The sequence below is a fragment of the Doryrhamphus excisus genome, chromosome 6 (genome assembly GCF_030265055.1).
Source record: "Doryrhamphus excisus isolate RoL2022-K1 chromosome 6, RoL_Dexc_1.0, whole genome shotgun sequence".
Classification (NCBI taxonomy): domain Eukaryota; kingdom Metazoa; phylum Chordata; class Actinopteri; order Syngnathiformes; family Syngnathidae; genus Doryrhamphus; species Doryrhamphus excisus.
The window spans coordinates 54,788-74,284 of NC_080471.1; the positions used below are offsets into that span (position 1 = coordinate 54,788).

General features: G+C 46.0%; 1 protein-coding gene across 1 annotated transcript in view; it reads right to left on the minus strand.

Moving 5' to 3' along the window:
• Nucleotides 1-19,497, minus strand: part of LOC131130885 (zinc finger protein 423-like) — a 103,389-nt gene that overhangs the window by 8,611 nt on the left and 75,281 nt on the right. Inside the window, exons 4-18 of the mRNA XM_058074985.1 lie at nt 11,340-11,517; nt 9,966-10,090; nt 9,768-9,849; nt 9,592-9,667; nt 8,089-8,369; nt 7,726-8,009; nt 7,046-7,426; nt 5,511-5,692; nt 4,339-4,878; nt 4,111-4,261; nt 3,441-4,004; nt 3,165-3,349; nt 2,525-2,937; nt 2,091-2,301; nt 152-236 (exon numbers count right to left, since the gene is read on the minus strand). Coding sequence (XP_057930968.1) covers nt 152-236; nt 2,091-2,301; nt 2,525-2,937; nt 3,165-3,349; nt 3,441-4,004; nt 4,111-4,261; nt 4,339-4,878; nt 5,511-5,692; nt 7,046-7,426; nt 7,726-8,009; nt 8,089-8,369; nt 9,592-9,667; nt 9,768-9,849; nt 9,966-10,090; nt 11,340-11,517 — 3,738 coding nt within the window. The remainder of the gene's footprint in view (nt 1-151; nt 237-2,090; nt 2,302-2,524; nt 2,938-3,164; nt 3,350-3,440; nt 4,005-4,110; nt 4,262-4,338; nt 4,879-5,510; nt 5,693-7,045; nt 7,427-7,725; nt 8,010-8,088; nt 8,370-9,591; nt 9,668-9,767; nt 9,850-9,965; nt 10,091-11,339; nt 11,518-19,497) is intronic.

Below are 19,497 nucleotides of genomic sequence, written 5' to 3' on the forward strand. Positions count from 1 at the left end.
TGCTGCTGAATGAGTGGGACGTTGCAAAGTGCCAATCATTGATGAGAAAACCAGGAAGGTAGGTATTCATTTCATGGTCATTAGAAGGGACCGATTACACACACACCGGATATAACCTTGGCAGAGAGAGAAGTAGCTGTGGCTCACTCACCGATCATGTGATTCGCAACGTGAATCTGGATCTCCCGCTCAGTCTCAAAGGTCATTTGGCACTTAATACACTGGTAGGTCTTTTTCTGTGACAGACGGAAACAAAGTTGGCAGGTGAATTTGAGTAAATATTTCAAAATACAAAAAGGTCTAGTTTGCAAACAAAATTAAATAGAATCATCCTTGGAGAGAAATAAAGTCACTCAGCTGCCCGTAAAAACGTCTAACAGAAACCAACAGAAGGTGATCAAATCGAACGCCTCCCTCCCTCACTCACGGTGCAACCAAAACGTAACATGTGGATTACATGACTCACACACTCGTATACGTCTCAACTGGACTGTTCAGGTTGTCAAAGAAGACGTTTTAGTGGGACACACACCAGCCAGACTAGATAGGACAGCTCCCACTCACACTCAAAGATCCCGCTCGTTACATCTGAACGGGATGCTAACGAAGGTGATATCACCCAAAGCGAGGTGCGTCTCCACTGTATCCAAACGGTGAACCATTAAAGGGCCAAACCATTCCAGCCCTTTCGAGCAGGGGTGGGCTAATATTTTGACTCGTGGGCCGCATTGAGTTAATAAAATTGTCCGGGGGGGCAGAAAATATATTTAACACACACACTATTTTAACTATTTTATGTTTAGAATTTTCCTTGAAGGGCTGCACGGTGGGAGAGTGGTTAGGGCGCAGAGCTCACAGCTAGGAGACCAGGGTTCAATTCCACCCTCGGCCATCTCTGTGTGGAGTTTGCATGTTCTCCCCGTGCATGCGTGGGTTTTCTCCGGGTACTCCGGTTTCCTCCCACATTCCAAAAACATGCTAGGTTAATTAGCCACTCCAAATTGTCCATAGGTATGAATGTGAGTGTGAATGGTTGTTTGTCTATATGTGCCCTGGGATTGGGATTGGGAATTTTCTTTGAATTATTTGCGTAGTTTTATCTATAGTGTTATACTATCAGCTTTATGTGTTTTTCAGGAGCAGTTTAAACATCAGACCACATCAAACTATGTCATTTAATTTTACAGTTTTCTTGATTTTTTCTACTAAATAAGACGTCCGACTTTCAAGTCATGTTGCCAGTTTGTATATTAAAAGTTGAAATACTTAGAAGGCAACTGGAGGGCCGGATTCGAATGCCTGGTGGGCCGCATGTGGCCCCCGGGCCACAGTTTGCCCACCCCTGTCCTATCTAGTCTGAATGGTGTGTGTCCCGCCCGGTCATTGACACATGAACCGAGGTGAAACGTCTTGTGAGACAACCTGAATATTCCACTTGGTTGCGGGCAAATCAAAACCCCGAGAATGAAAATTCTGATAAGACGCCCAGGCAGAAAACTCCCCAGTATGCCTTGCGGGTGTCAATGAACATAAAATAGTCCTGTTTTGCGTGTACATTTGTGTGTTATTTCTTTCTTAACAGTCTGAAGTGAATGTCTTTCATTTGCCAAAACAATTCACACATAATAAAATATTAACGGTTAAAGCAACAAATATGAGACATGCAGTCATCTAAAAGAGTCAAACAAAGACAGAAAGAGCGACGGCCATGTTTATTCATTCATTGCACACAGTGATCACTCAAGCAAAAAGACAGAAATACACAAAGGCTCTTTGCTTTTGCACACACACACACACACACACACACACACACACACACACACTAATCCTAGATGGTCGTCTCTGTGCTGTCAGACGATGTAGAAAGAAAAGGTAGCAAGACAGAGGGTCCCTGAAAACTGCTTCCAACACACACAATGGAGTACACACGCCGCAGGTCCCGGGGAGCCCGACTGTCAATATCAAGTAGCGCAGTCCCATCGACCCCCCCCCCCCCCCCCCCAACCCCTATCACACACATACGTAATATGCAGCAGGAAACACATCAACAGATGTAAACGTTTAGCCGACTTAAGTCATTTTTAACTCACCTTGGGAGCAGGCGAAGCCTCCGCCTTCTTCCCAGCGGAGCTTTCTGGGCTGACCTCGGGGTGATCCGTCTGGACGTGACTCTCCAAGTCCTCCAGGCTTTCGAACTTCACTCCACACTCGGGACACCTGAGCCCGGACACGGGTTTTTCCCCCTGCGTGTCCCCTGGTGTGAGAGCTCCTCCTTGGTTGGGGCTCTGGCCATTAGTGCCCCTGAGAGTATGGAATATGATGTTTGAAATCATACACTCAGCTAAAATATGTAAGATTAGACATGTATGTGGCCGCTTGGGACGTACTGGATACGACTTATGGTAGAAAACAGTTTTGAACAGTTTTGGTCCCAGTATTGACCCCTGGGGAACTCCGCACGTAATATATGAACTATTCTTGTTGAGTGTAGCTATATGAAGCATGATATTGTTGGGTTTCTTACCTGCTCATGCAGCTGGCACAGAGGCCGTAAGGCAAGCCGTTGACGTCCAGCTTGACCAGCTCGCCTTTGTTCTTGAAGTCTTTGAGACAAAAAGCGCACTTATACAGCTTGTGCTGCTGCAGCTGCCCGTTGGGGGAGGACGACGCAGAGCCGTTTCCCGCTCCGTTCCCAGATCCCACTCCGGCTCCTCCAAGAGCGGAACCGGTGGAGAGTTTCTGCATGTGGAAAGTGCCGTGGATCTTCAGCTCCAGGGTCGAAGTGACGGTTTGCATGCAGACGACACAGCGGAAGCCCGTCAGGGAGTTTCGGAGGTCGGGGTGCATCTGGCAGTGCTCTATAAACTCCTCCTCGCTGTGCAGGGGCATCTTACAGATTCGACACGTTCCTGTGTCCAGGCTCTTACTGTGGGTCACCTGGGAAACAGGAAATGATTATTATTATTATATTATAGTGCATGACTATGTCGTATCCTCATGTTAAACGATGCCAAAGCGTCAGATAACGAGGAGGGAGGGGGGTCCTGGAAGGCAACCCAACCCCCGTGAATAGCGCGGATGATACCGTATCGTCAGAGCACAAAGTAACGATGCTGAGACGCGGTCACATCATGGCACGGATGATGCAACCATCATTACCGCACCTTGTGTTCTGTGAGGGTTAACAACGAGGGGAACCGTTCGCCACATATCGGACACATGTAGTGCTTGGCGGGGCCGCGGTGCGTCTGGGCGTGCTCACGAAGCCCGGTCTCAGAAAAGAACGTTCTGGAACAGATGTTGCACTTGTGGTTCCCTTTGATGAAGTCCGCTTTCTTTTTTCGAGAACCTGGTAAAGACATTACACAACGGGTCATTAGTAATATATATTCATAAGTAATATAAAAAGTACTCAGCGGGTAAACGACAGAAAAAGTCACCGGCATCGTCATCTCCTGGCCGGATGTTATGGTCACGCAGGCGGTGGTTCTGAAGAAGGGACTCCATGGTGTAGGCGGCTCCGCAGATGTCACAGGCGTACATGGGCTCGGAATTGTCCAGCTCCTCCTCGCCGCCGCTGGCTTCGTGGCTGTTGGCGGTATCGCCGCCCTGCCCGCCTGCCGCCGCGGCGACGCTGTTCTTCAGCAGCATGTTCTGCAGGTCGGCCTGCTCCGCCGCCGCCACCGTTGTTCTTTCCGTGGCGCTCGCACCTCCGCCGCCGCCACCGCCGCCGTTCCCTCCTCTCTTGGACGACTGAGTCAGGCCATTCGGTGTCCCGTTCTGGCTGCTGCTGCTCCCGGTGCCGCCGCCATTGCCGGTGACGTTGCCCCCGTCGAAGATGCAGTGCTTCTCCCTGAGGTGTCTCTCCAACAGCGAGATTGCATGGAAAGTCTTGCCACAGAAACGACACGTGAACTTCTTGCTGTGAGTGGTGATGTGACATTGGAGCTCCACTTCCGTTCCAAACGTCTCTCCGCAGAAGATGCACTTCCTGGGCTTGGGACCTAGGAGACAAAAAAAACGGGTTGAGTCAATGCAACCTTTTGATGCCTTCAAGGCTGCAGTCGTCATCCTTGTGCGATGAGGGTAGGTTCTCCCCGCCATGCCTACCTGCTCCAAGCCCTCCAGGGAGGCCCGACCTCTGGCCCAGGTGATTATGCTTAACGTGGAGCTGAAGTTCTGTCTCCTTCCTGAAGTCCCAGGCGCAGGCTGTGCAGCGAAACAGCTTCTTCTCATTGCTGTGTTTCACTGCTAAATGAACCTGAATGACAAACGGAAAAAGTGTTTCATTTCCAAACGTTCCACAAGCAACGAGTCAAACGACAACAAAATATTGACCTGAATGGAGACCTTGGAGTCAAAGACCTCTTGGCAAAGTGTGCAATGGTACAGAACAAAGGTGTGCATGTCCAGCAGGTGTTTCTGCAGGTCATCCACCGAGGAGAACTGCTTGTCGCAGCTCTCGCACACGTACTGAGTGGACGTGGTTGTGTAGTGCACAGTCAGGTGTTGCAGCAAAGCCTCCTGGGATTCAAAGTCCTCCTTGTTGCACTGTGGGCAGGACTGGCGCCTCAGCAGCATCTCCAGGTGCGACTTCAGGTGCGCCTGGAAACCCTCGAAGCTGGAGAATCGCAGATCGCACTGGTTGCAGGGGTAGTCCCCGTTGCTCCCTATGGACGGGGTGGAGTCCCCTCCCAGTCTGTGGCGCTTCGGGGAGGAGATCTCCACGTCAGAAGAGGCGGGGCTGAGGTCGGCCACCTTCGCTTGTCTCTTGTTGTTGGCCAACGGGATGTTCTTGTGGTTCTCCTTGATGTGTTTGGTGAGCTTGAGGAGCGAGCCGAAGATGGGAGAGTTGGTGCAGTACGGACAGGAGTACACCTGAACATGGAACAGAATTTGTACCAGGTCTTCAGAGAGCACAAGGGTCATCATCAGAGAACGTAGTTCCCTGGGATTTTTTTTTCATTTTGTATTAATCCTAAGAAGGAAGTTATTGTTGAAGAAATATTGGTGTGTTTGTCCCCTTACTGGTTTCTCATTCAAGAAGTCACAAAAGACCCCACAACAACATCCAAAGAACTGCAGACCTGTTCAAAGGCGTTCAAACATTAAGACTCATCTCAATTTTGCCAGAAAATATCCCGATGATCCCAAAGACCTTCGGAAAAACACCATAGGAAGAGTAAAATATGGTGGTGGTAGTATGACGGTCTGAGGCTGTTTTGCTTGCTTCACCAGCAAGTCCAGCAAGAAAAAACAAATGCAGACTTTGGAGTGGCCTAGTCCAAGTCCTGAGCTGAATCCTAATGAGATGCTGGGGACGTTTTTTTCTTTTAATAATAAATGTTTCATTTAAAAACTGCATTTTTCCTTCACTTTTGTTGTCATAAACTAATATTAACAAATGATATTATATATTAACTAATATTTCAATTTGTTTAAACATTCAAGTGTGACAAATCAGGAAGGGGTCAAACACCTTTTCAGACCAAACCGTCCTCCCTGCTTACCTCCATGAAGGATTGGGATGCGGACTGCAGCACCGGAGACTCCAGTTTGGCCACACCTCCACCAGACGCAGCCCCGCCCACCACGGCTGACGTGCAGTGCGTCTGTTGAATATGTTCCGTCAACGAAGACTCGGTGAGGAATCCCATCGAGCACTGGTTGCAGAAGAAGGCATGGTTCCCTTCTGTGGTGGAGTACCGTAATGTTACTAACAGATACCGTAAACAGAGTAAGCAGCTTGACACTGGACCGGCATTCATCCCATTACATGACCTACTTTGAATAATGAGGGGAAAAATTAAGGGGGGGAAATTGCGAAAAAAAAATAGTGAAATGGCCGTATTAATTGCAATTTTTTTTCTTTATTATTATTTTTTTATTTATTTATTTTTTTAACACACGGTTCACTGCCCTCCCCACCCAAATTGTGAATGCACTGGGTTCCATCCATCCATCCAATGTACATATTATGTGTACTATTATGTGTGTTGCATCTTTTTGTGTTCAAAATAACTTGAAAAGTGCCAAATGGATTTGGATGACATTTTCAGGAATTGTCGGGAATGTGATACGGAAGAGCAGGTCATCCGGATCACCGTCGGGATCCCGGATTCTTTAACATCTCCAATTGTGGATACTTTGTAAGGATACTGTACCAAAAGATCCACAAAATGTAGGATTATTATTTTGGTGTGGATAACAATATGGGGGGACCCTCACGAGGGTCGCGGGGGTGCTGGAGCCTATCCCAGCTGTCTTGGGGTGAGAGGCGGGGTACACCCTGGACTGGTGGCCAGCCAATCACAGGGCACATATAGACAAACAACCATTCACACTCACATTCATACCTATGGACAATTTGGAGTGGCTAATTAACCTAGCATGTTTTTGGAATGTGGGAGGAAACCGGAGTACCCGGAGAAAACCCACGCATGCACGGGGAGAACATGCAAACTGGAATCGAACTCGGGTCCTCTAGCTGTGAGGCCTGCACGCTAACCACTCGACAACGTGCAGAAACCCCCCCCCATCTTTCATCAGCAGTAAAAAAAAGTGTGTTTGTTCCTACCTTCTTTTGTTCTTTAGTAATCAGCAGTAGAACATAGTTAAGTTTCAGGGAAATATCAGTTCCCCACAAAAAGAGTGCAAAAACCATTCATTCATTTTCTACTGCTTACCCTCACAAGGGTCGCGGGGGTGCTGGAGCCTATCCCAGCTGAGGCGGGGTACACCCTGGACTGGTGGCCAGCCAATCACAGGGCACATATAGACAAACAACCATTCACACTCACATTCATACCTATGGACAATTTGGAGTGGCTAATTAACCTAGCATGTTTTTGGAATGTGGGAGGAAACCGGAGTACCCGGAGAAAACCCACGCATGCACGGGGGGAACATGCAAACTCCACACAGAGATGCCTGAGGGTGGAATTGAACCCTGGTCAACCACGACCGCTGTGCCGCCTGGAGGGAGACTATGAGTACTTTTGTTTTTGTTGTCCATTCCATATGTTCACGAGAGCATTGTCCTCACCTAACGTGGTGGAGCCAGCCATGATCCCACCAGGTAGACAGTGAGAAACTCTGATATGTTCCTGCAGTGAGTTGATGTCTCCAAACATGTCCGGACAGTAGTTGCAATGGAACGCTGTGACGTTGGTGAACTGCAGCAGAGGAAAAGCCGCGGCGGCCGGGCTCGTGGCTCCTCCGCTGGCACGGTGGGCTTTGCGCACATGTTCGTTGAGATTGTAGAGCGTGGGCAAGGTGTCCAGGCAGAGCTGACACGTATGGCTCTGCTGTGGCTTGTCGGCGTGGATGGTCTTTAGATGGATCTCCAACACAGCCAGGCTATTGAAGTCTCTCTTTGAGCAGTAAGGGCAAGAGTATGTCACTTTACCCCAGCTTCCTCTTCCACCTGCGGAGGTGGACGCATCCTGGGTCAGTTAAATAAATCAACAGCATCTCACATACGTCTTCTCAAGGGACAGCACTACCACCGCCGTGCTTGACGCCGGGCGAGACACAATTATGTCGGTACTTGCTTAGTAGGAGTATTTGGACAATACCGGCAGGGCTGAGTCGATATCAGGCGAGGATAAATCTATACTGCTATACAAGCCGTACACGGACGGGTCCACAGTGTTGTCCCGTGAGAAGAATAAACACGGCTGCTGGAATATGAGGAGTGTAAATCAACGGCGGGTCAAAGCACACCTCCACCTGGATGCCCCAAGCTTATCGCCATCTCCTCCCCGCTGTCGTTGCCTCTCCGGCGGCCTCGTTCGCTGCCCTGGCTGGGCTTCAGGGTGGAGTCAGGTGTGGATCCTCTCTCCAGGCTGGCGCTGGAGTCTGGAGTAGCCGAACTCATGGAAGCGACGCTCCCCAGCGCCGGGTCGGGACTGGCCGCACTGTGATTGGACGAGTCGGGTTGGCGGTGGCTGTCGAGGTGGCAGTAGACGTCCTCCACAGACGGGAATTGTTCCGAACAAACGGGGCATCTGGAGATCACAAAAAATCTAAATGTCCAAGTCTTGTATTGCTTTTTGAGTGGAGTTCATAAAAAAGATGGCGCTTTACTTGTGCTTGCGGTTGGCATGCTGCGTTTCAATGTGGGTGATGAGTGAGGCCTCGTCCAGAAAGATCTCGGGACAGTGGATGCACTGCAAGTCGGCGCGGTCGGACAGTTGAGGGTGCCGGGTGAGGACGTGTTTCTCCAGCTCGTCCGTTTGGCTGAAGGTCTCCTCACAGTAATCACACATGTACAGGTCCTGTTCCGGGTCCACGTCTCCACCAGCGCCCTTCTTCCCTCCGTTCTTCTCGCTTCTCAGCGCAAGGTGCTCTCTGTTCTTTCGGTGAGCCTGCCGCACAGAGAAAGGAGTTAGGTCAGGGGTGGGCAAACTTTTTGACTCGCGGGCCGGGGGGGGGGGCAGACTATATATTTTACATGTAACAGTCCACCTGGTATTATTGTATCTGTAAAATTGTCATGCAATCTGCTATTATTATTTATTATTTTATATTTATATTTAAATATTTAAAAAATAATAAAATATTATAATAATTAAAATAAAATTAAAATAATAATTATTATATTATTATTATGTAAAATATGCAAATATGACAATATTATTATATATAATTAATATAATAATTAGCATTAATATAATAAATATAATAATCATAATATTTATAATAATAATATAATAATTATTATTTTAATTTTTATTATTATTATGTGCTTGTGTCTCTTTTTTCAGGAGCACTTTGTAAACAACAGACCATGTCAAACAACGAAATTGATACAACCATCAAAAGGTTGGCTCAGGCCATGATGCCAGGTTGTATTCATTCATTCATTCATTTTCTACCGCTTTTTCCTCACGAGGGTCACGGGGGTGCTGGAGCCTATCCCAGCTGTCTTCGGGCGAGAGGCGGGGTACACCCTGGACTGGTGGCCAGCCAATCACAGGGCACATATAGACAAACAACCATTCACACTCACATTCATACCTATGGACAATTTGGAGTGGCTAATTAACCTAGCATGTTTTTGGAATGTGGGAGGAAACCGGAGTACCCGGAGAAAACCCACGCATGCACGGGAAGAACATGCAAACTCCACACAGAGATGGCCGAAGGTGGAATTGAACCCTGGTCTCCTAGCTGTGAGGTCTGCGCGCTAACCACTAGACCGCCGTGCCACCGCCAGGTTGTATGTTCAGTTTAAATGAAATACTTTTGAAAGATTGGGCGGGCCGTATTCAAACACTTGGCGGGCCGGATGTGGCCCCCGGGCCGTAGTTTGCCCACCCCTGAGTTAGGTTGTGGTGATACGCCAAGAAAAAGTCCGTTTTTGACACCAAAATAAAAATATAAATGATACTAATTGTACATTATACCAATTGGAGGCGGTTTAATAGCATGCAGAATATGTGCGTCCCGTTAAGTGCATTGATGATCTACCTCCTTTTATCTGTTTGTACGTCTTTAGAACCCACAGCAAAGAGAAAGACGTCTGTGCCTCACATAAGGAGCGTGTATGACGGGTAAAATGTAAAATAAAGGCGGCAGTAAGCATACCTGCATGTGGCTCTGCAGGGACGAAGTGGAGGAGAAGCCTCGTTTGCACACGCTGCACTTAAACGGTTTGCTGGAACTGAACGCGTGAATTGGAAAAATCACAGCCAAGATCAATGACAATCAAAGACATTTGAAATCAGACATCCAGCGAGCGTGACATCTGAGGGAGGCTTTACCTGTGTGTCTTCAGATGGATCTTCAGATGATCAGAGCGAGAAAATGCAGCTTCGCACTCCTGACAGCTGTACTTCTTATCCCCTGGATTGGTTGACAGACGAGGAAGAGAACATGGTTTTTGTGTGGAAGCGCTTGTCTCGCTACCGACCTTTTTCCACTTCCGAGCAGAAAGAATAGAAAAGGATTTGGGAGCTGACCCGTGTGGAGTTTGACATGGCGGTCTCTGCTCCTCTTGTGCTTAAAGAGACGACTGCAGAAGGTGCACTTGAAAGGCAGCTTGTCACTGTGGATCTGCTCGTGGCGCTTCAGGTAGCTCAGCCGGCTGGAATTAGACGTGGAACGTGAAAGTGAAACACAAGTGGCGTGGCTTATGATGCGAGTGGTTCCATTACCGCTGAAAGAGGTGCTGCCTTGCTCATTTCAGGGGGCTTCCAAAATGAAATTTTATTTTACTTTATTTTGCTTTATTTTAATGAAGTACATGCTCGGATTCGGCAGGCTCATCCCCGACCACGCCTACTTTGTTGGTCAGGGTGGCACACAATATTTTTTCGGTGCCTCCCTTTTGGAGATGAAATTATATTCATTCATTTTCTTCCACTTATCCTCACCAGGGTGTCGAGGGTGCTGGAGCCTATCCCAGCTGTCTTTGGGGGTGCTGGAGCCTATCCCAGCAGTCTTGGGGCGAAAGGCGGGGTACACCCTGGACTGGTGGCCAGCCAATCCCAGGGCACATATACTAGACAAACAACCATTCACACTCACATTCATACCTATGGACAATTTGGAGTGGCTAATTAACCTAGCATGTTTTTGGAATGTGGGAGGAAACCGGAGTACCCGGAGAAAACCCACGCATGCACGGGGAGAACATGCAAACTCCACACAGAGATGGCCGAGGGTGGAATCGAACTCGGGTCTACGAACTGTGAGGCCTGCGTGCTAACCACTCGTCCACCGTTCTGCATCCTCCAATATTATGATACAATATCCCACTGTGAATGATGATGATGTGTGAATAGTTTATATCAAAACTAAAGACCATCTTGAAAATGCGCCCCCCAGTTTGAAAACCGCTGTGTGGAGCATTTATAATAATAATTATTATTATTAAGTTATAATTAGGGTTGGACATCAAGCATCGATGGGAACCCGGACTAACATTTCCCAGATTTTGATGCAGAGTTTTGCTGATCAGGTTGCACGGTGAACGAGTGGTTAGCATGCAGGCCTCACAGCTAGGAGACCCGAGTTCAATTCCACCCTCTGCCATCTCTATGTGGAGTTCTCCCCGTGCATGCGTGGGTTTTCTCCGGGGACTCCGGTTTCCTCCCACATTCCAAAAACATGCTAGGTTAATTAGCCACTCCAAATTGTCCATAGGTATGAATGTGAGTGTGAATGGTTGTTTGTCTATATGTGCCCTGGGATTGGCTGGCCACCAGACCTCTCGCCCTAAGACAGCTGGGATAGGCTCCTTTCACTGATCGACCAACCAGCTGACTGGCAAAAAGGGTGTTTTTCTAAAACCTTTAAAAATAACGCTAAACGTCTAGACTCGGGAGTCACACCTGAAGGACTTATCGCAGAACTGACACGGGTACGGCAGACCCGCGCCTCCTTCCTCCTCGCCGCCCGTGGCCGTGCCCAGGTCGCAGCATCCGTCGGGCATCTGAGAAGGCGACGCCACGTCCTTACTGGAGGGTGAGGACGGCACCCAGGACAGCCCGGCTGGATCGTCATCACCGTCTGGCAAATAAAATTAAAAAAGGGAGGGGCAGACGTGGATGTTGTTTTAAAGTACTTCAGATGTACTGCTTGCCGAAGAGAAAAAGTACATAGCCACAGGATTGCAATTAGAACACAGACAGAGAAGGGGTAAAACAGGGAGCATTAGAATGATTAATACCAAGTTACGTCTTTCTTGGAAGGAGAGAGACAGCCTGTGGGAGTTCTCAAATGAGAAAGAGAGTGTATAAACAAAAAAATAAACACATTTATCCTGGTTACACACACACACACACACACATGCAAGCAAACACAGAAGGCAAATGAGGGTGGCAGAGATAAAGAGAACGAAACAGAAGAAAGAGACATACTCCAGCAGCAGCAGCAACATCTAAATAGAAGGCTCCAAGAACTATGTATCCCCTACAGGGCCCAGAAATAAGGACAGAGTGTATTTTCTCTCCCTTTATCCTCCCTCTGCAGCCATCCCTCATTCCATCCCTCCCTCCCATCCCATCCCTCCTCTCATCCCTGAGGACCAGAGATCCGCCTCATCATATTTTCATTAGGGCCTTGGCAGATTGAAACGTCTGAATAGCGATTAGGAGATATGCGGGGCCGTGCAAGACTGCTGTGCTCGCTCCCTACGTGCCTTTCACGTGCTCAACCGACACTTTCTTCTTTCCTCCGCGGACTACGCCAGAGGTCCAATCCTGTGTAGTCTGACACGGGGGTAAAAGGAAGGCCGCCGCTGCTTAGGAAGACACTTAAGGAAAGGTTGCAAAAGGACAAAGGAAGGCCTGACATTGTTCTGGTCGCTGCGGTGTGCCGTGGAACAACGCTGCCGTTTGCCAAATGGGGCAAACGGAGGTCGTTCGCTTTGTTTTCATCCGACGGCTATCGCGATGAACCGGAAACCAAGCAAAGAGACGCCATTTTGGACATGAGGGTGACAAGAAAGGCTCCGATATTACAGCGACTCAAACACTGGGGCCCCCCCCCACGTCCCAAACCGGGAAGCTTCTCCTAATTTGTGATAGTAGAGTGACGAGCAAATACGACTCAGCAGGGGGTCTTGGTTAAAAAAACAACAACAATGAAAGCATTCACTCGAACTCTCAATCAAATACAAAAGAGGTTGTATAGATCAGGTGGCAGGTGTCCTGCATGCTTATTGCACGGTTTATTGCACAGTTTATTGCACGGTTATCACATAGTTTATTGCACGATTTATGCACAGTTATTGCACGTTTTTGAACGGTTTATTGCACAGTTATTGCATAGTTCATTACACGGTTTATTGCACAGTTTATTGCACGGTTATCACATAGTTTATTGCACGATTTATGCACAGTTATTGCACGTTTTTGAACGGTTTGTTGCACAGTTATTGCATAGTTCATTGCACTGTTTATTGCACAGTTTATTGCGCGGTTATCACATAGTTTATTGCACGATTTATTGCACAGTTATTGCATAGTTTATTGCACGGTTTATTGCACAGTTTATTGCACAGTTTATTGCACATTTATTGCATAGTTTATTGCACGATTTCTTGCACAGTTATTGCACGGTTATCACATAGTTTATTGCACGATTTATTGCACAGTTATTGCACGTTTTTGAACGGTTTATTGCACAGTTGTTGCATAGTTTATTGCACGGTTTATTGCACAGTTTATTGCACAATTTCTTGCACAGTTATTGCACGGTTTATTGCGCAGTTTATTGCACATTTATTGCATAGTTTATTGCACGATTTCTTGCACAGTTATTGCACGGTTTATTGCACAGCTGTTGCATAGTTTATTGCACAGTTTATTGTAAAGTTACTGCACAGTTTATTGCACGGTTATTGCACAGAATTTTTGAAGCATTTTTTTTTCCTAGAAGTTGGTCGTGAATGTTGTGAATAAAACACCACAAAAAGGGTTGTTTTACATCAAAATAACTATTTATTTGATTTTTTAAAAAATGCTAAAAATGTGCTTTGTCACATGGTAAACAAAGTCGACAATCAGGTAGCAGGTAGAATTATATGTAGTCTTTAATAAATAATAATATGTATAAATATAATACAATGTATATAATAATAATAATAATAATAATGGAAGTCCACGATATTTAAGTGGAAGGATGAAATATCTGAAGTCAACCTCAAATCGCCCATTTTTGACACACACTAAAAACTATCGTTATTAGACAGTTTCTATGTTCAAACAAGTGGCTTGATGTAAGTAATGTTTATACTGGCATCTGACTATTGGTAAAAATAAGCAAATTAATCATCTTTTTAGTCAAACAATAAACCCGTTTGACCTTGAGTTGACATATTTCATCAATACCGGTCAAACCCGCCGTGATGCTAATGTTGTCAGTTGTGTTTTAATTTGTCTCAGTATTTTTGCTGTTGATGTTTGCTTATTACGGCCAAAGAAAACGAATGAATAAAGACGACATTTGCCACAAAAGAGATCTGCCACAAAAGCGAATCAGACGGAGTAAACGACTCCTTTGAAGACGCTGCGACTGGGTGAGAATTCCGTGTTTGCGAGCTGGGAAAGTCAGAGGAAGTAAGATGTAAAGAACGAAAGGGACTGAACTCTCGGGGAGATTGGGTCGGAGCAGGAGGGAGACATGACTTTTTGGAGGGTGGGGCGGCGGGGGCGGGGGCGCGGGCGGGGGGATGTAGAGAGAGAATGGGAGGGGAGATTAGCGTCATTAAAGAGCCCTAATCCTCTGACTAGCGTGGCTGGCGCTAAAATGGAGGATCACACGGCTTTTTAACGGCGCCTTTGTCAGTCGGCCACGAGGGGACCTGGCAAGACAAGGCCGAGTGGCAAACTGGGAGAAGAAGTTGGGAGATGGGGAGGGAAGGAGGAGAGGGGGCGGGAGAGGAGGAAATTTCGGGGAAAAGTTAAATTCTAGAAGAAACCTCGAGAGGAGGGACATTAAGGTTGGATGTTGGATCTTTTTTGCAGGGATGCAAAAAGGTGGAGATGGGAAGGTTGGGGGTTCAAGGGTTGGTTGATGTATGCCGTTCACCCCCCCCCCCTTTTTTCGTCTTCTTATTTTGCTAACGAAACCAACTAGAGAAGCAAAGTGGAGGCCGGCGGGGCCCCAAGTGTTCTGTCCCCGCTTTATCTCTCGCTCTGCAGTCTCCTTGCACGTCATCCCTCCCTCTGTACTCGGCAGTCCCTCTCCTCTTCTGTCTTCATCCGTCTCCTGCTACCTCCCTGCCCCCCTCCCTCTGTCAGCTTTCATGTTGTGACTCATTACAGCACTCCATCCGCCCCTCCAACGGTCTCCCCGACTGGTGCTGGCCTTCACCCCGGTGTCTCAGCCTGGACGGCAAGGGGGTGGTTGGTGGGGCTGGGGGGGGGGGGGGGGGGGGGGGGCGACATATTGCATGCGAAAAGACAGTAACTCCACAGTAGGGAGACAATGAAGTCATTGCAGTTAATCGATTCCAGACCCGAAAGGGATTAGAGAATTTCCACAAAATAGGATTCCTTATTTATAAACAAAATACTTTCATCTCCGACATGGAATCATGTTTAAAACCTTCTAAATAAAGTTTTCAACGTTAATAGAGTCCTCCAGATTAGGTTAAAGAAATTGGTGGCGGGGCCATCAAACAGAACGACATACTTGCTCACGGTGCAACAAAAGGAAAAAATCCACACATCACATAAAACACCTACTACGACTAAGTGGGTGATAAACAACAACCGAGCGCCAAACATAAATTAAAACGGTTCTTTCCAAATGCCCGCAAGGCATGCTGGGTAGTCCAGCTGCAATAATGACAATAACGAACAAGAAAACATCGGATATCAAGAATAGATTAACTACTTCTTTACTTCTCTGATGACCTCAGCATATTTTGCAATCAAGGAAAAACGCGGCAAAAGGCTCCCAAGCATGCCTTGCGGCAGGGCTATCTGAGTGGCTTTTTTGACATGGGGATTGTAGAATGCCCAGTGGGCCAGATTAGGGTGCTTGGCAGGCCTGATATGGCTCACGGGCCGCAGTGTGCCAACCCCTGCTCTAGACATAAACAACACTAGTAACTTTTACACTGGTGTTAGCCAGTAGATATAGTATAGTATAGTATATAGTTGCTATAGTAGATATATATATATATATATATATATATATATATATATATATATATATGTATAGTATAGTAGATATAGTATATATGTATAGTATAGTAGATATAATAAGAGAAAACACACACACCTGAGCCTACAGTTCCATATGATACGCTTACTACATACTTATATAGTCACATTATTCACATACTTGTTATTATTATTATACATACACACACGGTTACACGGCCTGCGTACCCAGATCTGAGTATTTCAACGTGTGAGTACAGTATTTCTTCTGAATGCCTCATATTTTGCTTCCTTGATCCTTTTTTATGCTGGAAAATGCTTACTTTAGTCCAAATAAAGACGTGTACAATTGGTTTAAAAATGCATATTTGGACAAATATTAGTCTGTAAACAAACAATCACTTTTTTAATCAATTACTCGTGATGATGCGCTACAGAAAATAATTTATCGTTACTTGGTTTGGCCAATTTGACCCTAACTGTTCCCGCTCCCGAGTGGCTCCATGTTGTCGCCAGGCCGCTAACCAGAACGCCGCCTTCATCCACAAGTCTTCTGCCGACCTCCCATCCCTGCATCCTTCACCCTCGACCTTCCGGGACTGGTGTGATTGCCCCAGGCTCCTCACGGCGAGCGCGGCCAAAGACTGGTCGGCCCTGAACACGCTCATCATTGTTACTTTGCTTCATCTGCGCTGTGAATGTGTTAAAAAAATCATTGTAGCGAGGCTGACGGGGGTTCAAAAGAGTTGACGTGACTAAAATAATGGAAGAAAAGAAGAAAAAAAAAAAAAAAAAAAAACGAGCCCTACCTGCATTGCTCTGTGGTTATGGTGTGAGTTGGCATGGCAACTGATAAGTCAAGCACAGCTTATTGGTTGCTATGCATCGTGAGAATTGCACAGCGGGAAGGTTTATTTGACCAGTCACATTGTTTGCTTGAAACGACCTGTTGCGGAAAGTGGGATGGAATTGTAAAAAAAGGTTTTCTATTCCGGAAAAAAGAATAGGGGGTCACTGATACAGGAGGGAGATCCGGGTTCCGATGTCCGTCGGGAAATCTGTGGGTGGAGTTTGCATGTTCTCGCCTTTTCTCCGAGTGCTCAGCTTTCCATTGTCCATAGGTATGAATATATGGGAATATATGGGAATATGTGTCCTGCCAATGGCGGGCCACCAGTCCTGGTCCCTGCCCTGCCTCTCGCCCAGTCAGCTGGGATAGGCTCCAGCATACCAGCGCTATCCTTTTGACAAGCCAAGTGCAAAAACATGACGAGATGTTCATTCCAGCGTTCCGTAGACCTACATGCCGTATGTGAATTAGTGCCATCCTTGTAGGTCACATGGGGTGCAGTCACTTGGGACGGACGCATACATATGCGTGGCGAAAGAAATGGTAACGCGGTCTGTCCGGGGTTTGAACCCTTGAGGATACCATGGATGGACAAACAAACACACTATGCAGGCAGTGGGGACCCTCACCTTCTGCCCTGGGAAAGGGTCCGGCTGCTTTGGATGCAGTTGGGTGCCAACTGCTCCATATGGGTAGTGTGTGTTTGTGGGGGGGTAGTTTGAGGGCAGAAGGTTAGGGGGCAGGGGGGACTAAGGATGGGGGTCTTGTCTATATCCTACTGCAAAATGTTCGATGGGTCCCGCAAATTTCAGCATTCACAGTCCTGTAAACTTATAAAATAAAATAAAACTAAAATAAAACTAAAATAAAATAAAATAAAATAAAATAAAATAAAATAAAATAAAATAAAATAAAATAAAATAAAATAAAATAAAATAAAATAAAATAAAATAAAATAAAAATTAAAAAAAAACACATCCTTTTCATCTTTTTTGTCAAGCATTGTTTGGCAATCATTGAATGCACCATATGCTGTGAGAAGGAAAAGTATGTTTGGCTACGTTAGCACTAGCTAACCTCCGGACTTGCAGTGAGGTGAACGCAAATTAATAAATTTATTATCTATGATAAGTCGGAACTGGAATTACAACGTGATGTACCGTAGATCCGGCTCGGAAAAACACCTTCTGTCATTTGCTAACCGCTAGCCTGACAACCAGGCTAAAGGTGGCCAGAGAAGGTGACGTTGTTATTTCTACTTTTATTATTTTCTATGACGTCGTTATTTGTACAGTAAACCTCGGATATATCGGACTCGGATATATCGGAAATTCGCTCACAACGGACAGATAAAAAAGAACCGATTTTTCTGTAATGCATTTCCAATAAAAATTCATTGCATATATCGGATTTTTTATAACGGATTTCGCCTATTTCGGACAAAATCTCCACTCCTGTTCCAATGCATTTCCATGAAATTTCCCTGGCATATATCGGATGGCCGCATCGTGGCGTTCCGATTCGCCGAATCGTGACAAGCCGCTATACGACATCATTTGCAGCGTTTGCAGCGTTGCCTGCGCGTCCAGGTACATTGGAAACATAGTCAAGGAAGTGCCTTTTTATAACGGATAAAATCCCATTTACGCATATACCGGATATAAATCCGATATATGCGTAAAACGGACATTTTCCGGTATACGCATATAACGGATTTCGCTTATATCGGACAAAACCAGTGGGAACAATTGAATCCGATATATCCGAGGTTTACTGTACTTCGATTATTTTCTATGACGTCGTTATTTGTACTTCTATTATTTTCAATGACGTCGTTATTTGTACTTCTATTATTTTCAATGATGTCGTTATTTGTACTTCTATTATTTTCAATGATGTCGTTATTTGTACTTCTATTATTTTCAATGATGTCGTTATTTGTACTTCTATTATTTTCTATGACATCGTTATTTGTACTTCTATTATTTTCTATGACGTCGTTATTTGTACTTCTATTATTTTCTATGACGTCGTTATTTGTACTTCTATTATTTTCTATGATGTCGTTATTTGTACTTCTATTATTTTCTACGGCCAAAATAGTTTTTAAACAACCAAAAAGTTGCAGTTCCGTACTCTCCGTCGGCGCAATTCCCCCGTCTTACTCATCGACCCTTTAACGTGACGTGTGACTTATTTCCTGCCATCGCCAGCGGTCGGGGCAGCAATCGCAAAGCACCTAAAAAAAAGGGTCAGTGGTTCTATTCCCCTGATGACAAATTCCTCATCACTCGCTGTCCCACTTTCCGTCCATCTTGTCTGCTGTTTGTTCGCTCATAAATGAGAACCAGCTGTCAGGCAGAGTGTTAGATAAACAACAACACCATGCCAACGCACACATAAACACCGCATATGGACACAGGCTTGCATGAAGGTAAACACACACACACACGCACACATGCACACACAATGATGTGGTCACACCGTGCGCTACGACTGCTGTCGGCGATATCATCTATTTATAAGAATGAGGTTTGGTGGAATGACAGAGCGCTCGCTAGCCTAGAAACACGTTCACCTGAGCGGCACGTGCACATAAAACGCGGCGTGGCACACAAAGAGGCCCTCGGATGTTTACACACGTAGTCACAGATGGTTACGCTCGGCTGTAATAACGCGCAGGTTGATGAATAATACCAGCTGTGTTACATTTGAAGCCCTGTGAATGGCAGTACATCGTTAGCATTGTGGAAGATCATGCGACTAATCCATTTGCGTATTGGTCTACAGCAGGGGTGGGCAAACTTTTGGACTGGCGGGCCACATTGATTTAACAAAATTGACGGGGGGGGGGGGCAGACTCGATATTTTACATGTAACAGTCCACCTGGAATTATTGTATCTGTAAAAGTCTTATGCAATCTGCTTTATGGGCACTTTGAGATCATTTATTTGATGTAAAGTGCGTTATAAATGTATCATAATAAATGTATTATTATTATTATTATTATTATTATATGCTTG